At 30.6% G+C, this 17,945-nt stretch overlaps 3 protein-coding genes across 3 annotated transcripts; 1 reads left to right on the top strand and 2 right to left on the bottom strand.

Moving 5' to 3' along the window:
- Nucleotides 1–1,376: 1,376 nt before the first annotated feature.
- LOC149878330 (beta-1,3-galactosyltransferase 6-like) lies at nt 1,377–4,763 on the bottom strand. The gene is made up of 3 exons (XM_090073060.1): nt 4,145–4,763; nt 1,966–2,725; nt 1,377–1,733 (listed from the first exon to the last, which is right to left on the bottom strand). Exons 1-3 carry the CDS (start codon nt 4,589–4,591, stop codon nt 1,717–1,719), a joined length of 1,224 nt encoding a protein of 407 aa, XP_089929186.1. The 5' UTR covers nt 4,592–4,763; the 3' UTR covers nt 1,377–1,716.
- A 3,727-nt stretch (nt 4,764–8,490) lies between these two features.
- Nucleotides 8,491–10,419, bottom strand: LOC149878329 (uncharacterized). The gene is made up of 4 exons (XM_090072401.1): nt 9,792–10,419; nt 9,285–9,444; nt 8,992–9,054; nt 8,491–8,641 (listed from the first exon to the last, which is right to left on the bottom strand). Exons 1-4 carry the CDS (start codon nt 9,921–9,923, stop codon nt 8,568–8,570), a joined length of 429 nt encoding a protein of 142 aa, XP_089928527.1. The 5' UTR covers nt 9,924–10,419; the 3' UTR covers nt 8,491–8,567.
- On the top strand, nt 9,313–14,187 carry LOC149878328 (uncharacterized). Its single transcript, XM_090072403.1, has 2 exons — nt 9,313–11,055; nt 13,911–14,187. Exons 1-2 carry the CDS (start codon nt 10,902–10,904, stop codon nt 14,087–14,089), a joined length of 333 nt encoding a protein of 110 aa, XP_089928529.1. The 5' UTR covers nt 9,313–10,901; the 3' UTR covers nt 14,090–14,187.
- Nucleotides 14,188–17,945: the final 3,758 nt, after the last annotated feature.

The following is a 17,945-nucleotide window of genomic DNA, read 5'->3' as shown; positions in this document are numbered from 1 at the left end:
TTTTTCTCAGTATCAAAAGTTATATTTGGGGAGAATTTCTTGGCCAAGTAAAAATTTAACCGTTGCTATGGAGGTTGTCAAGGGCGCTTTAAAAAGTAAGGTTTAGTAAAGTTTGTTTTCCTCAAGTTACATACTGAATTTTAAAAAATGGTTTTCAGAATATGATTCTATGATAAATTTTAGATTAAATAAAACAACAAAAATTTTTTTGAAAAATTTGATATTTCTGAGGGGTATACCACCTTAAAGTTCTATTTGAATATTATAATCATATCTTTAATGTTGCTTGAAAATTTATAAAAAATAAATTTTCAAGCAACATTAAAGTATATGATTATAATATTCAAATATTACAATCATGATTATTTTTTAAACCATGAAAAAACCCTTTAAATATCAAAAGTTTAAAAAAAGCTAGTAATATATTTTTTTTAAAGAGTGAATTAAAAACTGAATGCAAAAAAAAAAAAAAAACCATAAAAAGTTTAAATATGAAAAATCACCAGAAAAATACAAAATCCTTTTTCCGCTCACCGATGCATAGTGCGCCAGAGCAGCTTAAATTAGTAACCCCATCACCGTCAGAGCAGCTTAAATTAGTAACCCCATCACCGTCAGAGCGCCGACGATTAAAAAGGAAAACCGAGAAACGTTTATTAAACTTAATTATGCTAGATCTTAAATTATTTTATTTGCAAATAATAAAATTCATGATTTGTTTTATCTAAGTAAACCTGTGTCAAAATGAGATTTTTATTTTTCAGATGTGTGATTAACATAAAAACTGCAACAATATTTAATTTGTGTCCCGCAAGTTTTGTCAATCTCTCCTGCCTATTAAACGATTATACCTGCTGAACTCCTATTGAAAATGAAATTAATTGCATCAACATGTAGCTAGACGATTTCAACAACATAGGTTCTGTTATTAGTTTTATAACCTATTTAAAAACATATTTATGCATACAGGTTAATATTATGACAATTAAACGAATTTGTACTTACTTCATAGCAGCTTTATAAATAAGGTTAGCTTCATAAAATTATGGTATTTTAGTAAACAAATAAAAGCATTTTTGATGCAGGTATCAAAACATAAAGTAGTCCCAAGATAGTTCAGTAACCGGAAAGGGCGACGAATTTAAATTTTAAGATTTATTATCGAATACCAATATAGTTAAAAAATCAGCAATTCCGTGATTGGGTTGTATCGCTGATTTGACGAGTCAGGTTCTTTATACAAACTTTTGAAAAACGATTTAACGCTTTAAATGAAAACAGCGGGATTTTATGTTAAAAATGCATTAACGAAAATTCATTAATTTTTCAGAAAAAATGTTGTATAAAGTTAATTAAAGAATCGAAAAATGTCATCGTTCATATAAAAGCAACTATTTTTTCTTCATAAAAATTTTTACAAAAATCCACAAAAGAAATTTCAAAACTAAAACCACCATTAAACTTAAAGAAACAAAGTTGCATCATGATAAACAATTCCAGTGCCAATTCACACGTTTTAAATTATACAATATATAACTTTTTTCATAACAATTTTCTTAGAGAAAAAATCTCTAAATAGTATTATTAGCTACAACCATTGAGATTGAATATGTGTGTGTGTATGTATATATATATGCATACTTTTAAATACATTTTTATCTGTTAGTATCTTCTAACGTTGTAATTCAACTCAAAATTCTTTAAATTGGAAATCCTTTAAGCAGAGGAAGAACCTTTAAAAAAATCATACATGTCATCATTACCGAAATTACAGACATTAATAACAAAAAACTGTTAAAACATAAATTATAAATATACATGCTAAAATGTAAAATATAAATTTAATTATATGCATGTTAAAAAAAAACAGAAGTTTTTTTAATTTAAATGCTTACTGACTCTTAAAAAAACAGAGTAAAGTAAAGTAAAGATAATAAGGATTACCTTTATTATAATATTATTTACCTTGCCGTCCAATGTAAGTAGAGCCTAATGTCCCTCCCCAATTAGGATCTGTCTTGCAAAGCTTTGGTTCAACTCTCCATTCTGGCACAAATCTTTCCCAGTCCATAATAGAATCATTCCAACAGAAGTGACTGTAATCTTCAAGAGTCTTTTTTTTGTCATAGTTACTGGGACCTCTATGGTTCCATAATGTCCTCATTTGTATTGGATAACTTCCATGAACACCAATATAGTCAGTGCAAATATTTTCTTTTGATTTAAAACTTTCAACATCCCGAGCTGGGGGGTCATGATGTAAACGAATATCATGGTGATAAAACTTAGGTAGGTGAAGTTCATTATTCCAAATACCAATCATTTGATCTGCCCATCTGTTACAAAGAATTTTATCAGAGTCTTGACCAAGGAAAGTTTCAATGATATCTTTTGATAGTAAAATTATACTCTCTTCAGGACGCACTAAATTTGGAATACAGTGCACCCAACCCCAATGATAAAGTCTCTTGGGAGGCATGGGTATTTCATCAAGAAATCGTTCCATACAAACAAAGTAATCATCATCAAGACGAATAAAATAATCAAAGTCTATATTTTGCATGGACCATACCATATGATAAAGAAACCTTTTACCGAAGTCATGACCACCAGTCAAATTTTGAAAATACAAGTCACCATATATTTTAGCTTCAGATATAAGATTTTGACCAAGATTAGAATTGGGATCTTTCCAATCAGTTAGAAAAACGCACTTTATAGATACCTAAAAAAGAGATATATTGTTAAAATATACAACTAAATATCCAATAAATTTTATATCAGATTTTTTATAAATTGGTTATTGTTCCTGTATTTTTTTTAACTGTATTTTTTTTCAATCTGATATTCAAATTTTTAATCAGATGAAGAGCTATTGTTCCTGGTACAAAAAAGAAATTCCTTTTCAAAGATTATTTCTTTTGAAGAAAAAAAAATAATAATTCTTCTGTATACTACTTTAAAACTTAAAGTCAACAAGAGTACAAAAAACAAAAAACAAAAAAAAAAACTACAAGTGCATTCATATAAAAAGCAAACCCAATTTACCTATCCTTTAGAAAAGAAAAACACAAAAGAATACTTATCTTTTTAAAACAAATATCGAGTTCTGATAAATTTATCTTGAAAAACAAATTTAAAACTCTTTGAATAATAAATTCAAAACTAATCATTAAACCACTGTCACAAACAAAAATGAAACTGGTGTTATATTCTAACCATATTCCCCATTTTTGATTATAACTATTGTATTTACATAATTATTTAGTAATGAAAAAGAAAAACTATAAACTAAAAGTGCAAGAAAAATTTTAATGACTAAGTGTTCTAGCCATTTACAACATCCTTTATATACTAAACAGTCTTTTTAATGTGGCATGTCAATGTTTTTAAAGACTTACTTTGTTCAAACAATGATTTTCTAACTCTGTCTTAACTAAAAAATGTTAATTAAAAAATCTTATAATCATAGTCTTATTCTCTAATGTCCTAATACTTAGAAGGTGACAATGAATAATTTCAAGTTTAATCAAATCTTTTAACAAAATTGATGCCAAAATTTTCCCAAGGCTAGAGTAATAAAATAATTTTAAAAAACGATTTATTTAAATAATAACTGATGAAAGCATTACTAACAAAAATCTGCACATATATTCCAACTAAAGGATTAAACGTGCAACCTGTATTTTATCTGTTCTAAAAAGGGGATTAGAGTGACTATACATTTATTATTAAAAATTCATTTATTTCTTTACATACACATAGCTAATGAGGATTAAATTTTGAAATAAATTTTGAACTAAACGTGCAACCTGTATTATATCTGTTCTGTAAAGGGGATTAGAGTGACTACAAATTTATTCTTAACAATTAGTTTACTTCTTTATATACACATAGCTAATGAGGATTAAATTTTGAAATAAAAATTATTTTTATTCAACTTTAGTTCAATTATAATGGATTATATACTTTTTTTGGAATAATCTCAATTATTAATTAGCATATATAGCTAATGCAATACTTAATCAGCCAGTACACATAAATACATAACAAATTAATAAAAATTTCAGTATAAAAACTAGTATAAGCTAAAAATGATATTTGATAAGTTTCCTTTAATAACAAGAGCTGAAGCAATCCATACCTTTACAGATGATTTACATTGAGTCCACCAGGTATCACGAATTGCAGCTCTCCTGTCAGTTCTTGTTGGTGCTGAGGACACAATTAGTATAATATTAAATCTTTCACGCTTCACAGCTTTTGGTATATTAAATTTAGCATAAATAATATTTTTGTTAAGATTTTCGAACTTGTTGGCTCTTTTATGCCAGGGCAGAGACTCTTGTTGAACAGTGCTTATTGAATTTCTATTAACAGTGCTATTTGAAAGATCTATTTCATCGACAAGATCTTTTGTCGTGAACTTATCACTAATACTGATTGGAATAGGTTGACTTTTTAAGTCATCATTGAAAGAGTTTGATTTAAAAATTACATAAGAAATAATCAAAACTTTAAAAATTATTAAAATGAAGAATAGCTTGGGACTCAGAATGCTCGTACTTTCGAATAATTTGTTGTACCACATTATATGTATGTAGAAAGAAACCGATTATAATATCACTTAACATTTATAAGTCAGACCATTCTAAAGGTAATGTTTAAATTTTGGTACTGAAAGTACAGTCAATTTAAATATGTGGCTGTAACTTGATTTAAGTGTAATTGATACGCATGCGTCAAACGAACCTGAATTAAAGAACCGCGTTTTAAAAAACACTTTAGATGCAGATGAAACTGAAAATATTTCGCCAAAAATAGAGGCGTAACCTGGAACCCGACTTTTCGATGGGGAATAAAATTTTTTGAATGTTATGAAAAAAAATTCAGCATTGTACAATTTTTAGCCGAAAAATGAAAAAAAAAAAAAATTATTCATATAACTCCAAAAATTTTCAATATGATAATTTTGTTGTAAACAAAAATTAAATTATTTGATGTAATAAATTATTTCATGAAAACCGACTTTTGAAAACAATAAAAAAAAAAAGATTCAAATCCAAATCCGTAAATAGTCAGATAAAAGACTTAAGAGGTTTTTGCGAACGTAACGTTTAAAGATTTAAATTTCGTGCATTCGTAAAATTAAACGAACGCAACAATTAACGTTATCAATGAAATTGTAATATTGAAATTTCGACATGTAATTTATTTATTAATTCGAAACTTCAAGTAATTTGCTCGAAAGGCTCATTATAACTTACTAAATCAATTAATTTGCTCAAATTTTCCGTTAATAACTACAAGAACTATCAATGAATTTATTTCGATCATTTCCCGTTAGCAGTGGCGTACCTAGGGTAAATAGCGCCTGGGGCAAACACCGATCTCGCGCCCCTCCTCCCCCACATAAAGTGCTTAATTACAACTTTTTAATAAACGATGACACAAATTTTTAATAAAACTTTATTATTCATTATAAATAAACAATTTGTTTATGTAACATACATTACAAATTTATTTTTCTAGCTTTAATTGATGCAAATTTCTTAATAACATTGTCAAAATCAATTTCTTCGGTAATTTCTCGCTCTATGCTTAGTAAAGCGAGATCACAGAGACGGCTTTAGCCCATCGAAGCTCTCAAGTAAGAGTTAATCAGTTTAAGTTTACTGAATGATCTTTCACAACTAGCTACAGACACAGCTATTGTTAGTAATATTTGCAATGTTATACGCATATTAGGGAAAACGTTTTCGTTTTCAACTAAAATTTAACTAAATTCAACTAAAAGCATAAGTAGTTGTTTGGGACTTGATATTTTTTCCTTACGGCTAGTAAGCAGCATTCTACAGTCCAAATTTCTTCGTATAGCTCTCGTCCATCCACATCAGAACTGTAGACTTCGCCAAAGTTTTTACATTGATCTTTTAAGTGATTGATTTCCCTATTGAAGCACAACCCTTCCACATCAAGAAGAAATCAAAATTTTTCATCAATTTCCATTAATAGAACGCTTCTTGTTTTCAATTCATTGAAAAGACGATCGACAGTCTCTTTTATTACCCTTTCCATTTCTTCTTTTGCTGTTAACCCAACATTTCTGGACACTTTGCCATCCATTCTTTTTTTCTTCTTTGACGTCTTTCAAATTCAACACCCCATTCGTTGCAAATTGAACTTCTTCCTTTATTGAGTCATTAACTAAGACTTCTCTCTAACTTTGGAAATAATCTTGGAGCGATTTCAAATCTCAAGCTGCATTATGAAAGTTCATTTTAGGGTCCTGCAACCTCTTTTGACCACGGTCAATTCGGCCGAGAATCTTGTTCCAAAACCCTAGCAAAGTGAGAAAGTCATACGTTAAAATTCTATTATAAAGCTGCTTTGCATCGCATTTCGTTTCATTTGACGCGCTTTCTTCTACAATTGCGTACAGGTTTTACTGATTCTTTTTTAGCGCTCCACCTGATATCGTAATCGGACTTCAAAGTAATAGGCACAGCATTTTTAAATTTTTGCCATCGTTGCGTTGATCTTGAGAAAAAAACATAAAGCGCATCGATGGTTCTAAAAAAAGTAACCATCATTACTTCTTTAGCCGCATCTATGCCTACCAAATTAAGACTATGATTATCACAATCGACAAATATGGCAAGGTTGTTTTTTTCCTTTTTTATTTGATGCACACCACTCTTGTGGCCAGCCATAACAGCAGCTTTGTCATAGCATTGTGACCTGCAGTTTTCTACATTCATACCGTCTTTTTCTAATTGCTCAAATATTGTTTGGGCTAAGCTAGCTGTATCCTTATCGCTGAGTTGGATAAAGCCAAGGAAAGATTCTTTTAATATACTGTTTTTTTCCAACAACCATGCCTCTTTTGCGCCTCTTTTAGCTTGGCGCCCATGGCACGTGCCCTGCCTGCCCTACCCTAGATACGCCACTGCCCGTTAGATTGTCATGAAATTTAGAAACTGACGATTCTTACAATAACTACTATCGAAGATTTTTCTACAAACCCAATTGTTACTTACGCACAATCAAAGAACATTCTACACCGACATTAGAACAATTTCACTTTTATTGAAATTGTCATAAAAATGTTTAGAATTTTAAACTATGTAAATGCATCTTCTTACAACAATCACAAATTGACTGGCTTGGCTAAGTTCTTGTTGTATCTTCTCAGTTGTTTCCTGGATGGTACTCTGACATACTCCTCTTTTGCTGAGATCTGAGAATGAGAGATGTTTTGAGTAGTAATTGCTCTTTTACTGCCTTCATCATTTGTCTCATCCTCTGAATCCGAGACCTCAGCGTTTCCTTTCTCTTCCGAGTTCATTAATTGGTACCTGAGGTGCCAAAACCAAAAACCTCTGGATGTTCAGCTGACCGAAGGCAAGTCTCTGGGCTGTGTCAGGCTTCAATTTTGCTCTTTTTTGGATGATTATTATTTACAAGAATGTACGCGCTAGACGAAAAATCAGCGGTAGATGTTTCTCATTTGAACTCCAACTTTAAAAATAAATTTTAAAAACAAGCACACGCCATCTCATACAAGTGCATTCTTAACCTTTCATAATTATGCTTTTCTTGACTCAACATTAACGACGCTGTTCTTGTTGTCAAGGCGATGATTGTAAGCTAATGTTGATGTGTGTTCTTCAGTGACTTTATTTTACTAGTACATTCTTTTCATTGCTGATTATCAAGTCCCCGTTATCATGTCGTTTCTGAACCTAAATAAACTGGGAGTCAAACAGGTTTCCCATGGATAGCCTTCTGTTTTGATGTCTTAGGGAATCTCTTACAAAGTTCCTCTTTGAGAGCATTGCAACATTGCTCCATCGGATCCTCACCAATTTTTGCCAGATCAGTCTTTCTCCTAAGGAAACTGACATAGAAAAACATTTTGTGGATGCAAGCCGTTTTGTCTGAAAGACTCTCTGACGTCTCGCTGAAACATGACAGGACCGCTATTTTTTTCAGAAAGTTTAACTCTTTAGCAGTTGGCACATTCTCTCATCAAGTGGTTCCCGCAGCTGTGTTGGTCCAGAGATCATCATCTATAACCCAGCCTTCACGAATAGCTGGGTCCCATATGGGGTCTTGATGGGCCGATACATGGGAGCCATGTAGAATAACTATGTGGGGCCCATGTTAATTTGGCCGCGGGCTCCAACTGGGTCCCATGTGGGCTAACCACGGTTCGGCGAAAATTGTTAATCCTACTCTTTCATTTGATTTTTCTTTAAAAGATACTTCAACGATACTTTATATACGCTTTTCTGTTGCTAAGGTTACTTCATTATAACTAAACATGACTTAACATGTTGACGCGTTAAATTTTAACATGTTAACATGTTAAATTTTAAGTCAATACATGACGTTAGTCAAGCAAATTGCGCATAAATCTAGATTTTAAAACAAGTTCGAGCCACTTTGGGTGAGACAGTTTGTTTGGTTTGGGAAAAAAAGCAAAGCTTTTGCATGTCTTCAAGAAACAAAAAAAAATATACATGGATGTTGTAAGTGACTGTATTGATAATAAAAAAAAGTATTCAGCAATTGCCCGAAGCCCTCACTCGGTTGGCACGGTTACCGTCGCGGTCTCGACTTCCCAAAAGCCATTTTCCTAAGACAAAAACATACAATATTCTTACTTTTCGTTGCATTTAGAACAGTTATATTAATTAATTCACTTTAAGTGATGACAAAATGATAATCCTCTATAACTCCAGATTTAAATTTTGTGGATAAACCTTTCCATACCAGGACTGAAGATAACTTTTAAAACAGGAAAATTTTCAGCTTATTACAGATGGATACAAAGAAATTTTACAATAAAGTTCTGCAAGTTTGTTGGTATAGTTTTTAAGGGGATGAGTTCTATTATGAAAGCACTCTTTTTTAATTCACACCCTAATAAACGTAGGATTTTCATAACAAAGAGATTAAAAATACAAGAAACTTATCACTAATTACCTACTGCCTTCTCAAAGTCTTTTTTATTGACCTCAGCTGTTTTTTGGTTTCCCTTAATTGCCTCTGAAATACAAAATGTAATAAAACTATTAACAAAATTAATAGTGCATGTAATTGATTTAGCATCCTTAAAAGTGTTTGTTTTTTTAACTCTGGAAAGTAAGGAAGAAAATAAGGAACTCACATAGAAAGATACCATGGTTATTACTCAAAAACTATATAATTTATGATATTGATTGAAAATTCGAAATGAGAGAATCATTGGAGTGTTGATTAGATTAGATTGCACTTACTGTACACAGTATCAAAAAGTTGGGTGGACCCAAACCCTCTCTTGCCACCACAACCAAAAACTTTAAATTTCATGGCTAAATTGTTGTTCATCACAAAAGCCATCATCCGCTTTGTTGCTTCTTCAAGAGTATTGCCCCCAATATCAGCAATAAAATCCACCTAAAAATAAATTTAAAATTTTCTTTGAAAGTAGAATCATAGTCCTGCTATCATTTTTTTTAAATTAATTAAATCAAGTTCTCAGACAGAACACTTTGATTTATATTTCTCATGGTATATACTGTATTATCATATACATCTTATCATTTATACTTGCCCTCAGAGGTTTACATGAGCACACAGTATATATGATGGGACAACATGTGCCTTCTTAGGGGCTTTGTAGCATGTACAATAAACATAAACTAAAAATGGGTAAGAGATCAGTTTTATTTCAGGGAATTCACAAATGGTGGGTGGATAACTTATTTAGACAGAATCCATAGATTATGTTTAATGCTACTAACCACACTATTAAAGAAATTGATGTCATCAAGTTTTCCTTCCATTAATGTAAAATCTTCTTCTGTTAGCAAAGGAAAAATGGCTCCTTCTGGAAGTATTGCAACATTTTGAACTGGTTTCTGACTTCTAATCATGGTCACTTGTACACACTGAGTTTCTTTAACTTCTTCTAGCTGTCTTAAGACTCTCCCCAAAACGTTTTCAATTCTATTGAGCTGACTTGAAATATATTTCTTTAAAATAAAAAAAAATTAAAACCTTTTTTAACAATAAATAGTATTCTTTAATGTATTACAGATAACGAGGTAAAAGACACGTCATTTAAAAAAACATAATTTTGATATGTATAACAAAAGACCATTTACCAATCCTGCAGTTCAGTGTTATAATGCCATCAAACATAATTCAATACATAAAATTATTTTGTAAAGGAATAAAAATCTTCCACATCATCAAGATCAATACCTACCAGTTGAATCATTGAGTAAATTTGAAGGTCTTGTAGTGAACAGTGTTTCAGAAGGACAAGGAAGGTTGAAGTTGGAAGGTGACTGAAAACTAATTAGTGAATGTGATGAAACCAGAGAGGAGGATGATGACAGGGGATAACAAGGGATGAAGGACTTTGGAGGTGGTGGAACCACAATGTCATCATATTCAGACCAGAAGTGCATTTGTGGCTTTATGTGAAATATTGTAATGAGTTGCCCATTCTGCTAACCGCTCTCGAACATTACAATCTGGTTCTTGCCAACTTCTTCATGTTCTTCAAATTCATCTGATAAATCATTATCATCAATATCTTCAACTTCCATCAAACTTCCTACCAAATAATCTTCATCAGCAACATTTCCCTCCGAATCAATTCCATTCTGATATTCAAAACCATCAACAGCTTTTATCTCTAAAGTTAAATCCTCCTCAGCTAGAGCAACATCAAAAGATTTCTCAGCTGCAATGCAAAAATTCGAGTAGGTACAAACGGCGGGGCGGGGCAGATCAGCGGAGCGGATCATTCAAGTGACACGGCACTTTTAATAGTTAAATTTCTGCAAACGAATTCAACCTGAACAAACATATTGCTAAATTTTTTTATGATGACTTTTTAATAAATGGCTGTGCCTGTTTTGACAGGTTGCATAAAGCACCATAAAATAGAGGTTATTGCAAATCTTATCGCCAAGAGCAATAATGAAGATAGAACAACTTCACTCAACAATCCTAAGGCAGGCGAAGTTTATGTCATACAAGTGAATCATGAAAAAGGTTAGGCAGCAATATTTCAGTGCACTTGTATAGTATTTGTATTTTTTAAATATATTTGTATACTAAAATAGTATAATGTAGTAAATAGCATAGTTTTTGGATAAAAAGTAAAGTTAGACTTTAAACACATTTAAAGAAGTTATACCTGTAATCTACAATGTAGACTGTAGCCTACATGTAGTCTACAAGACTGTATATAGCTTTGTTTCTTTTAATATGTTTAAAGTAAAATCTAACATTACTTAGGCATAGTTTATCCTTTGCTTAAGGCTATGCTATAGTAAAGCAAGATATCTTATTAATAAATATGAAAGGACTTCTAAATGTCATTTAATATTATATTGAATATTTTCAAGATGTCATTTAATATGGAACATTTTTTTGAAGCTAAAAATTGTCTTTCCTATTATAATTTATTTGAAGATTTGTTTATTATTGTAAAATGGCTCCATAGCAAACTTACATGCTTGTGTCTATTTTATATTATGTCAGTGTAAGACATGCTATTGGAAATAATCTGCAGATTTTTAAATGACCTTTTTTATACATGCTGTTTAAAAGTATCTGTGTTATGATTTTAAAATGTGAGCACCAATGTGCTTTCATTATACTTGCCTAAAAACAATCATAAATTATAACAATATAGTAACTGCTATATTATTAAAAATATTATTATAAATTAGTAGTAGTATATAAAATGTGTATTATTATTATAATTATAATTATGATTTATTAGTAGTATATATAATTTAGTAGTAGTATATAAAATATAATTTAGTAGTAGTATATAAAGTGAGTTTCTAATTCACTCGCTGTTAACACATAGCCATGTGTTAACAGCGAGTGAATTAGAAACTCACTTTGACAACTCACTTTTGATAATATAGGTATATACTAATAAAAAGAATAAAAAATTTAAACAAAAACTACTTAGAAGACTTAAGACCAAAAGTAATTTTTGTTTAAATTTTTTATACTTTTTATTAGTAGTAAAAATTTTTATTACTATTAAAACTCATTAAGTTAATTTTTTTAATGCTAAATATTTGTCTAATTTGTTCTTGAAACTGTTTACATTTGTTGACTTGTGGCAATGTTGGGGTGTTAGCCAGGAATATATTTTATGATAAACAGGAATATATCTATAATCCCGGTTCGAAACCCTCATGTAACCCAAACTTCTAGCCCTAAAATGGGTGAGACATATTTTCAAAGTTATAACTTTTCAAAACTTTTTTATAAAATTAAACTTATAATTTTGCAATTAAAATAAAATTATAATATTTTTTCTTTTTTTGATAGAGAATTATCTCTAACCCAGATAAGACTAAATTTTTTTCGGGGAATCCTTATTGCAAAAATCTAGATCTTCCTATATTTATGAACAGTAATGTACTGAATGAGTCATCTACCCTATGACTTCTAGGATCAAATCTTACTTCTGATCTTAACCATCTGCTAAGGTTGTATCTCTTTACCATGCTTGCTACTTTATTACTCCTGATTCTATTCTTTATCTCTGTAAATCTCTATTAGTTATAGTACCAAAAAAACATAGAACTTACATCAATGAGGACCTCAAAGGTATTATTAATTAGTATGATTAGTCAACAAAAAGTTCAATAACATTGTTGGTTTAACAATAAACACAGATTAATTACTACCTAGGTAGCAATAAATTTGTGTTTATTGCTGATAATAAAGTTATATTAAGGTATTAGTTAACTTTATTATCAATCTTAATTAATTAATATATTGTCAATATCATTATTCAATTTATTTTAGATATTATTACATATATGTTCAACATAAATATTATTTATTAATATGTTATCGCTCTAACTATATTATCAATCTAAATTTATTACTATATCAATCTTAATCATTCCACTAATACATCAAACTTTGCCATGTTTAAATTGACAAATTTGCTTGCTTAATCGTTTATCTTAAAATAAATAAGTTTTATGACAAATGCCCTGATGTTACTATGTAGCTTAACATGAGTGCAGTTTTTCCCCTCATGCTATGCACATTTTGTGACATAAGGGCAGATTCGTAAGATGAGAACATTCTGTGTAACTTAATATTGTTACGCAGGCAAAATATTGTAACATGAGGGCAAAATTCGTAGCGCCAGAGCTAGGCAAATCGTAAAATGAGGCCAACTAAGATTACTACTACTACTATACTACTACTACTACTACTACTACTACTACTACTACTACTACTACTACTACTACTACTTCTACCACTACCACTACCACTACTACTACTAAAAAAAAAAAAAAAGAGGTATTGAATTTTGGAAACTTTAAACCCATTGGGAATTCTACAGTATACTCGGTGCCATTTGGCTAATGATTAGGCTAGCTAACACCCTGAATATGTTCCATAAATTTTCTGTTTTGTTTATAAGGAATTCGTACCTTGGTATAAACTTGGTTTGTTCTCAGCTGTATTTTTTATTAATACCTCTGCATGTTTTGAACTTTGTTTGTTTGCTTATATTTTTGCTCTTTTTACTCAACAATTTTGGTTGTCCTGATTACTGTCACTTAATTTATATGATGTGAAGTTGTTCTCCATGTATAAAGCAATTCCAATAATTCCAGCAATTTCCACCTTTTTGCCTGCCATATCTATTTTTATTTTATACTGTGGAACCTACTAACTATACAATTGATGAGTTGTTAAATCATGCTCTTTTTAGTTCACACAAAAGTTTAAATTCTCCTTCTTTGTTGCCAAGTGATGTTGCATATAAATATTGTAGCTGTTTATTGTATATGCAATGTATACGTGTGTGTATATATAAATATATATTATTATTATTATTATTATTATTTTTTTAGACGATTGGCGGGCAGATGGGTATAGGTGGAAGCAAAATGGGTCCAGTAAAATTCCTCGGGCTTTGCCACTTTACACGAAGATCCATTTTGCCACAGTTACACCAACAGGAATTTCAAATGATAAATATATCTTGCATTTTGATAATGGTTTTTGTTTTTCTTTTAAAAGTTTTGCGTAAGTTTACTACTAAATAAAACCTACTTTAAATAAAATCTTTTAATAATATATTTAATTAAAATTCATGTTGTGTAGCCCCCTCTCTTTTTCATTCCAAACTTTGCTTTGAGTTTTTTTTACACTGTCAAGTAACATTTTGTTTTTAAACATTAAACATTCACTCTGGCCGATGACAACAGTAGGCGGATTACCTGATATAAATCGGCGGATCACGTTTTTTTTTTGTAGAACAATCATTAAACTTTACAGAGTTTCACCAACTCTTCACATAAATAAGTGATAAAGCGTTAGGAGAAAAGTTAAATACAACTGAGAAAAGATGTAAACGCGAAGACTCGTAAATGATAAAGCGATAATAAGAAAAGTTAAAAACAACGATCAGAAAAGACACATACAAGATGACTCGTCCACTCTTCACATCAATAAATGATAAAGCAAAAAGAATTAAGTTAAAAACAACAACTGAGAAAAGACGTAAACATAAAGACTCATCAACCTGCCATATAAATAAATGAAAAGATATCGCAACTGGAAAACAAGCAAAAACTATAAAAACTCAAAAAAAAGAAAGAATCTAGGAAGTTGGAGTTTTTGTTAGAAGAAGAGATTTAAAGAGGATTTTAAGAGAAAAGAATTTTTAAGAGATTTAAAGAGGATTTTTAAGAAGAGAAAGAATTTTGTGATAAGAAGAGTATTTTGATGAATAAGCAGTTTAATAAGCAATTGAATAAAAGAATTTCAAGTAAGATTTTGTTATTAAGCAATAAACATTCACTCTGGCCGATGACAACAGTAGGCGGATCACCTGATATAAATCGACGGATCACGTTTTTTTTTGTAGAACAATCATTAAACTTTACTGAGTTTCATTTAAACAATCAAAATATTAGGCGAATCACTTAATATAAATTGGCGGATCACTTTGTTTTTTGGTAGAACTATCATTAAAACTTATAGAGTTAGACATAAGTAATCAAAATATTAGGCGTATCACTTCATAAAGTTTGGCGGATCTCTTGATATAATTTGGCGGATCACCTTGTTTTTTCGTAAAACAATCGTTAAAATTGAAGGAGTTTGATTCAAACAATAAAAGTATTAGGCGGATCACTTGATATAAATAGGCGGATCACTTAATATAAATTGGCGGATCACCTTGTTTTTTTGTAAAACAATCGTTAAAATTAAAGGAGTTTGATTCAAATAATCAAAATATTAGGCGGATCACTTGATATAAGTCGGCGGATCACCTTGTTTTTTCGTAAAACAATGGTTAAAATTGAAGGAGTTTGATTCAAATAATCAAAATATTAGGCGGATCACTTGATATAAGTCGGCGGATCACCTTGTTTTTTCGTAAAACAATGGTTAAAATTGAAGGAGTTTGATTCAAATAATCAAAATATTAGGCGGATCACTTGATATAAGTTGGCGGATCACCTTGTTTTTTCGTAAAACAATGGTTAAAATTGAAGGAGTTTGATTCAAATAATCAAAATATTAGGCGGATCACTTGATATAAGTTGGCGGATCACCTTGTTTTTTCGTAAAACAATGGTTAAAATTGAAGGAGTTTGATTCAAATAATCAAAATATTAGGCGGATCACTTGATATAAGTCGGCGGATCACCTTGTTTTTTCGTAAAACAATGGTTAAAATTGAAGGAGTTTGATTCAAATAATCAAAATATTAGGCGGATCACTTGATATAAGTCGGCGGATCACCTTGTTTTTTCGTAAAACAATCGTTAAAATTGAAGGAGTTTGATTCAAATAATCAAAATGTTAGGCGGATCACTTGATATAAGTTGGCGGATCACCTTGTTTTTTCGTAAAACAATCGTTAAAATTGAAGGAGTTTGATTCAAACAATAAAAGTATTAGGCGGATCACTTGATATAAATTGGCGGATCACTTAATATAAATTGGCGGATCACCTTGTTTTTTTGTAAAACAATCGTTAAAATTAAAGGAGTTTGATTCAAATAATCAAAATATTAGGCGGATCACTTGATATAAGTCGGCGGATCACCTTGTTTTTTCGTAAAACAATGGTTAAAATTGAAGGAGTTTAATTCAAATAATCAAAATATTAGGCGGATCACTTGATATAAGTCGGCGGATCACCTTGTTTTTTCGTAAAACAATGGTTAAAATTGAAGGAGTTTGATTCAAATAATCAAAATATTAGGCGGATCACTTGATATAAGTCGGCGGATCACCTTGTTTTTTCGTAAAACAATCGTTAAAATTGAAGGAGTTTGATTCAAATAATCAAAATGTTAGGCGGATCACTTGATATAAGTTGGCGGATCACCTTGTTTTTTCGTAAAACAATGGTTAAAATTGAAGGAGTTTGATTCAAATAATCAAAATGTTAGGCGGATCACTTGATATAAGTTGGCGGATCACGTTGTTTTTTGAGTTCATAAATTTTATAAAACATTATAAACTTATATACTTTTTTTTTGTCGTTTAATTAAATTGTAATATGCAAATTCCTTCTAAATATTATATCGTTAGTGAATTTAAACTATATCTGAATCGTTTTTTTAAATGAATTATAACTCGCTTTAGTAACGTTTAAATGATCCGCCCCGCCGTTTGTACCATTTAAATGATCCGCCCCGCTGATCCGCTCCGCCCCGCCGTTTGTACCTACTCCAAAAATTCTCATCTGCCCTAGAACGGATGTGACGTCGTCAACTTCGCTCGCTACATACTTTATTAGACATCTCTACAGTAATATATTTCAAATCAAATACAAGAAATTAAGACAAATTTAGGAATAAAACTCACTATAGAAGTTACTTGCCTAATTTCGGCGCGGTTAAAATATATTTTATGGCCGATCATACTATATAGTGCAGCAGATTAGCATTAAAAATGACTAAAATTGTGCAAAAGTGGATAAAAGCATGAAATTTTCACCAATAACGCTGAAAATTATGCTGATCATTTTTAATAACAAGTTTTTTAGAAATATTTATTAAAAAAATTTTTAATTTTTTTAATAAATTTTTCTAAAAAACTTGTTACTCAATAAAAAAGTTTAAAGCAGCTAAGAAGCCAAAACAACTTTTAATAAGCATATTAGTTAATATTAATCTATACACTGTTACTAGGGATTGCAATCCCGGAGGTCTTTTTCAATCCCGGGATTTCGGGATTGAAAAACATCAATCCCGGGATTGAAAAGCAGATACAACATCTATATAGTATTAAGTAGAATAAAAACATTACATTTAACTAAAAATATATTTATTAAATTTAATTTAACATGTTGATTAAATTTCACATGTTAATTAATGTTAAAAAATTATGTTAGAAATAAGGAGATATGTTATGTTTTTTGTGCTTCGAAATGCGACTTCAGGAAACATAACGCGTCCAAAGTTTCATCGCCCAAACGGTTACAAATTTTTGTACTGAACAGTCCAGCGGAAGAAAATGCCCGCTCAGCCTCGATACTTGTCGGTTTCACGGTCATTAGAAAAGAATAAACTCTTTCTAGATAATCGCCACGTGTACCCCCATTTTCAAGCAGTGTGATTTCTTTTTGAATTTTTGATGAAAATGTTTCACGTCTAATTGATTGTATTGGTGATTGTCCTTCTTTAATAACACGATCAAGTTCCTCTTCAATACTTAAAGTATTACTTTAAGACTCAGGTACCATTTCAGGTTCCTCGATCAAATCCAGCATGTCAGACTCAACTGATGCTCTTACTAGAGCAGGATTGGAAGCATTTAATCTATCCAGCAATTCTGCCGAAAGTTTTCGACATTTAAATGAAGAAGGCACTGTAATTATTTCTTCATCGACTTCAACGGAGTTACGACCGTCATGCAGGTAT

Source organism: Hydra viridissima, unplaced genomic scaffold (assembly GCF_058129835.1).
Source record: "Hydra viridissima isolate aposymbiotic clone 2 unplaced genomic scaffold, HvirCarnegie_v1 scaffold_15, whole genome shotgun sequence".
Taxonomy (NCBI): Eukaryota; Metazoa; Cnidaria; class Hydrozoa; order Anthoathecata; family Hydridae; genus Hydra; species Hydra viridissima.
Note: the sequence above shows the minus strand (reverse complement) of the source record. Positions and strands in the feature narration are given on the sequence as shown.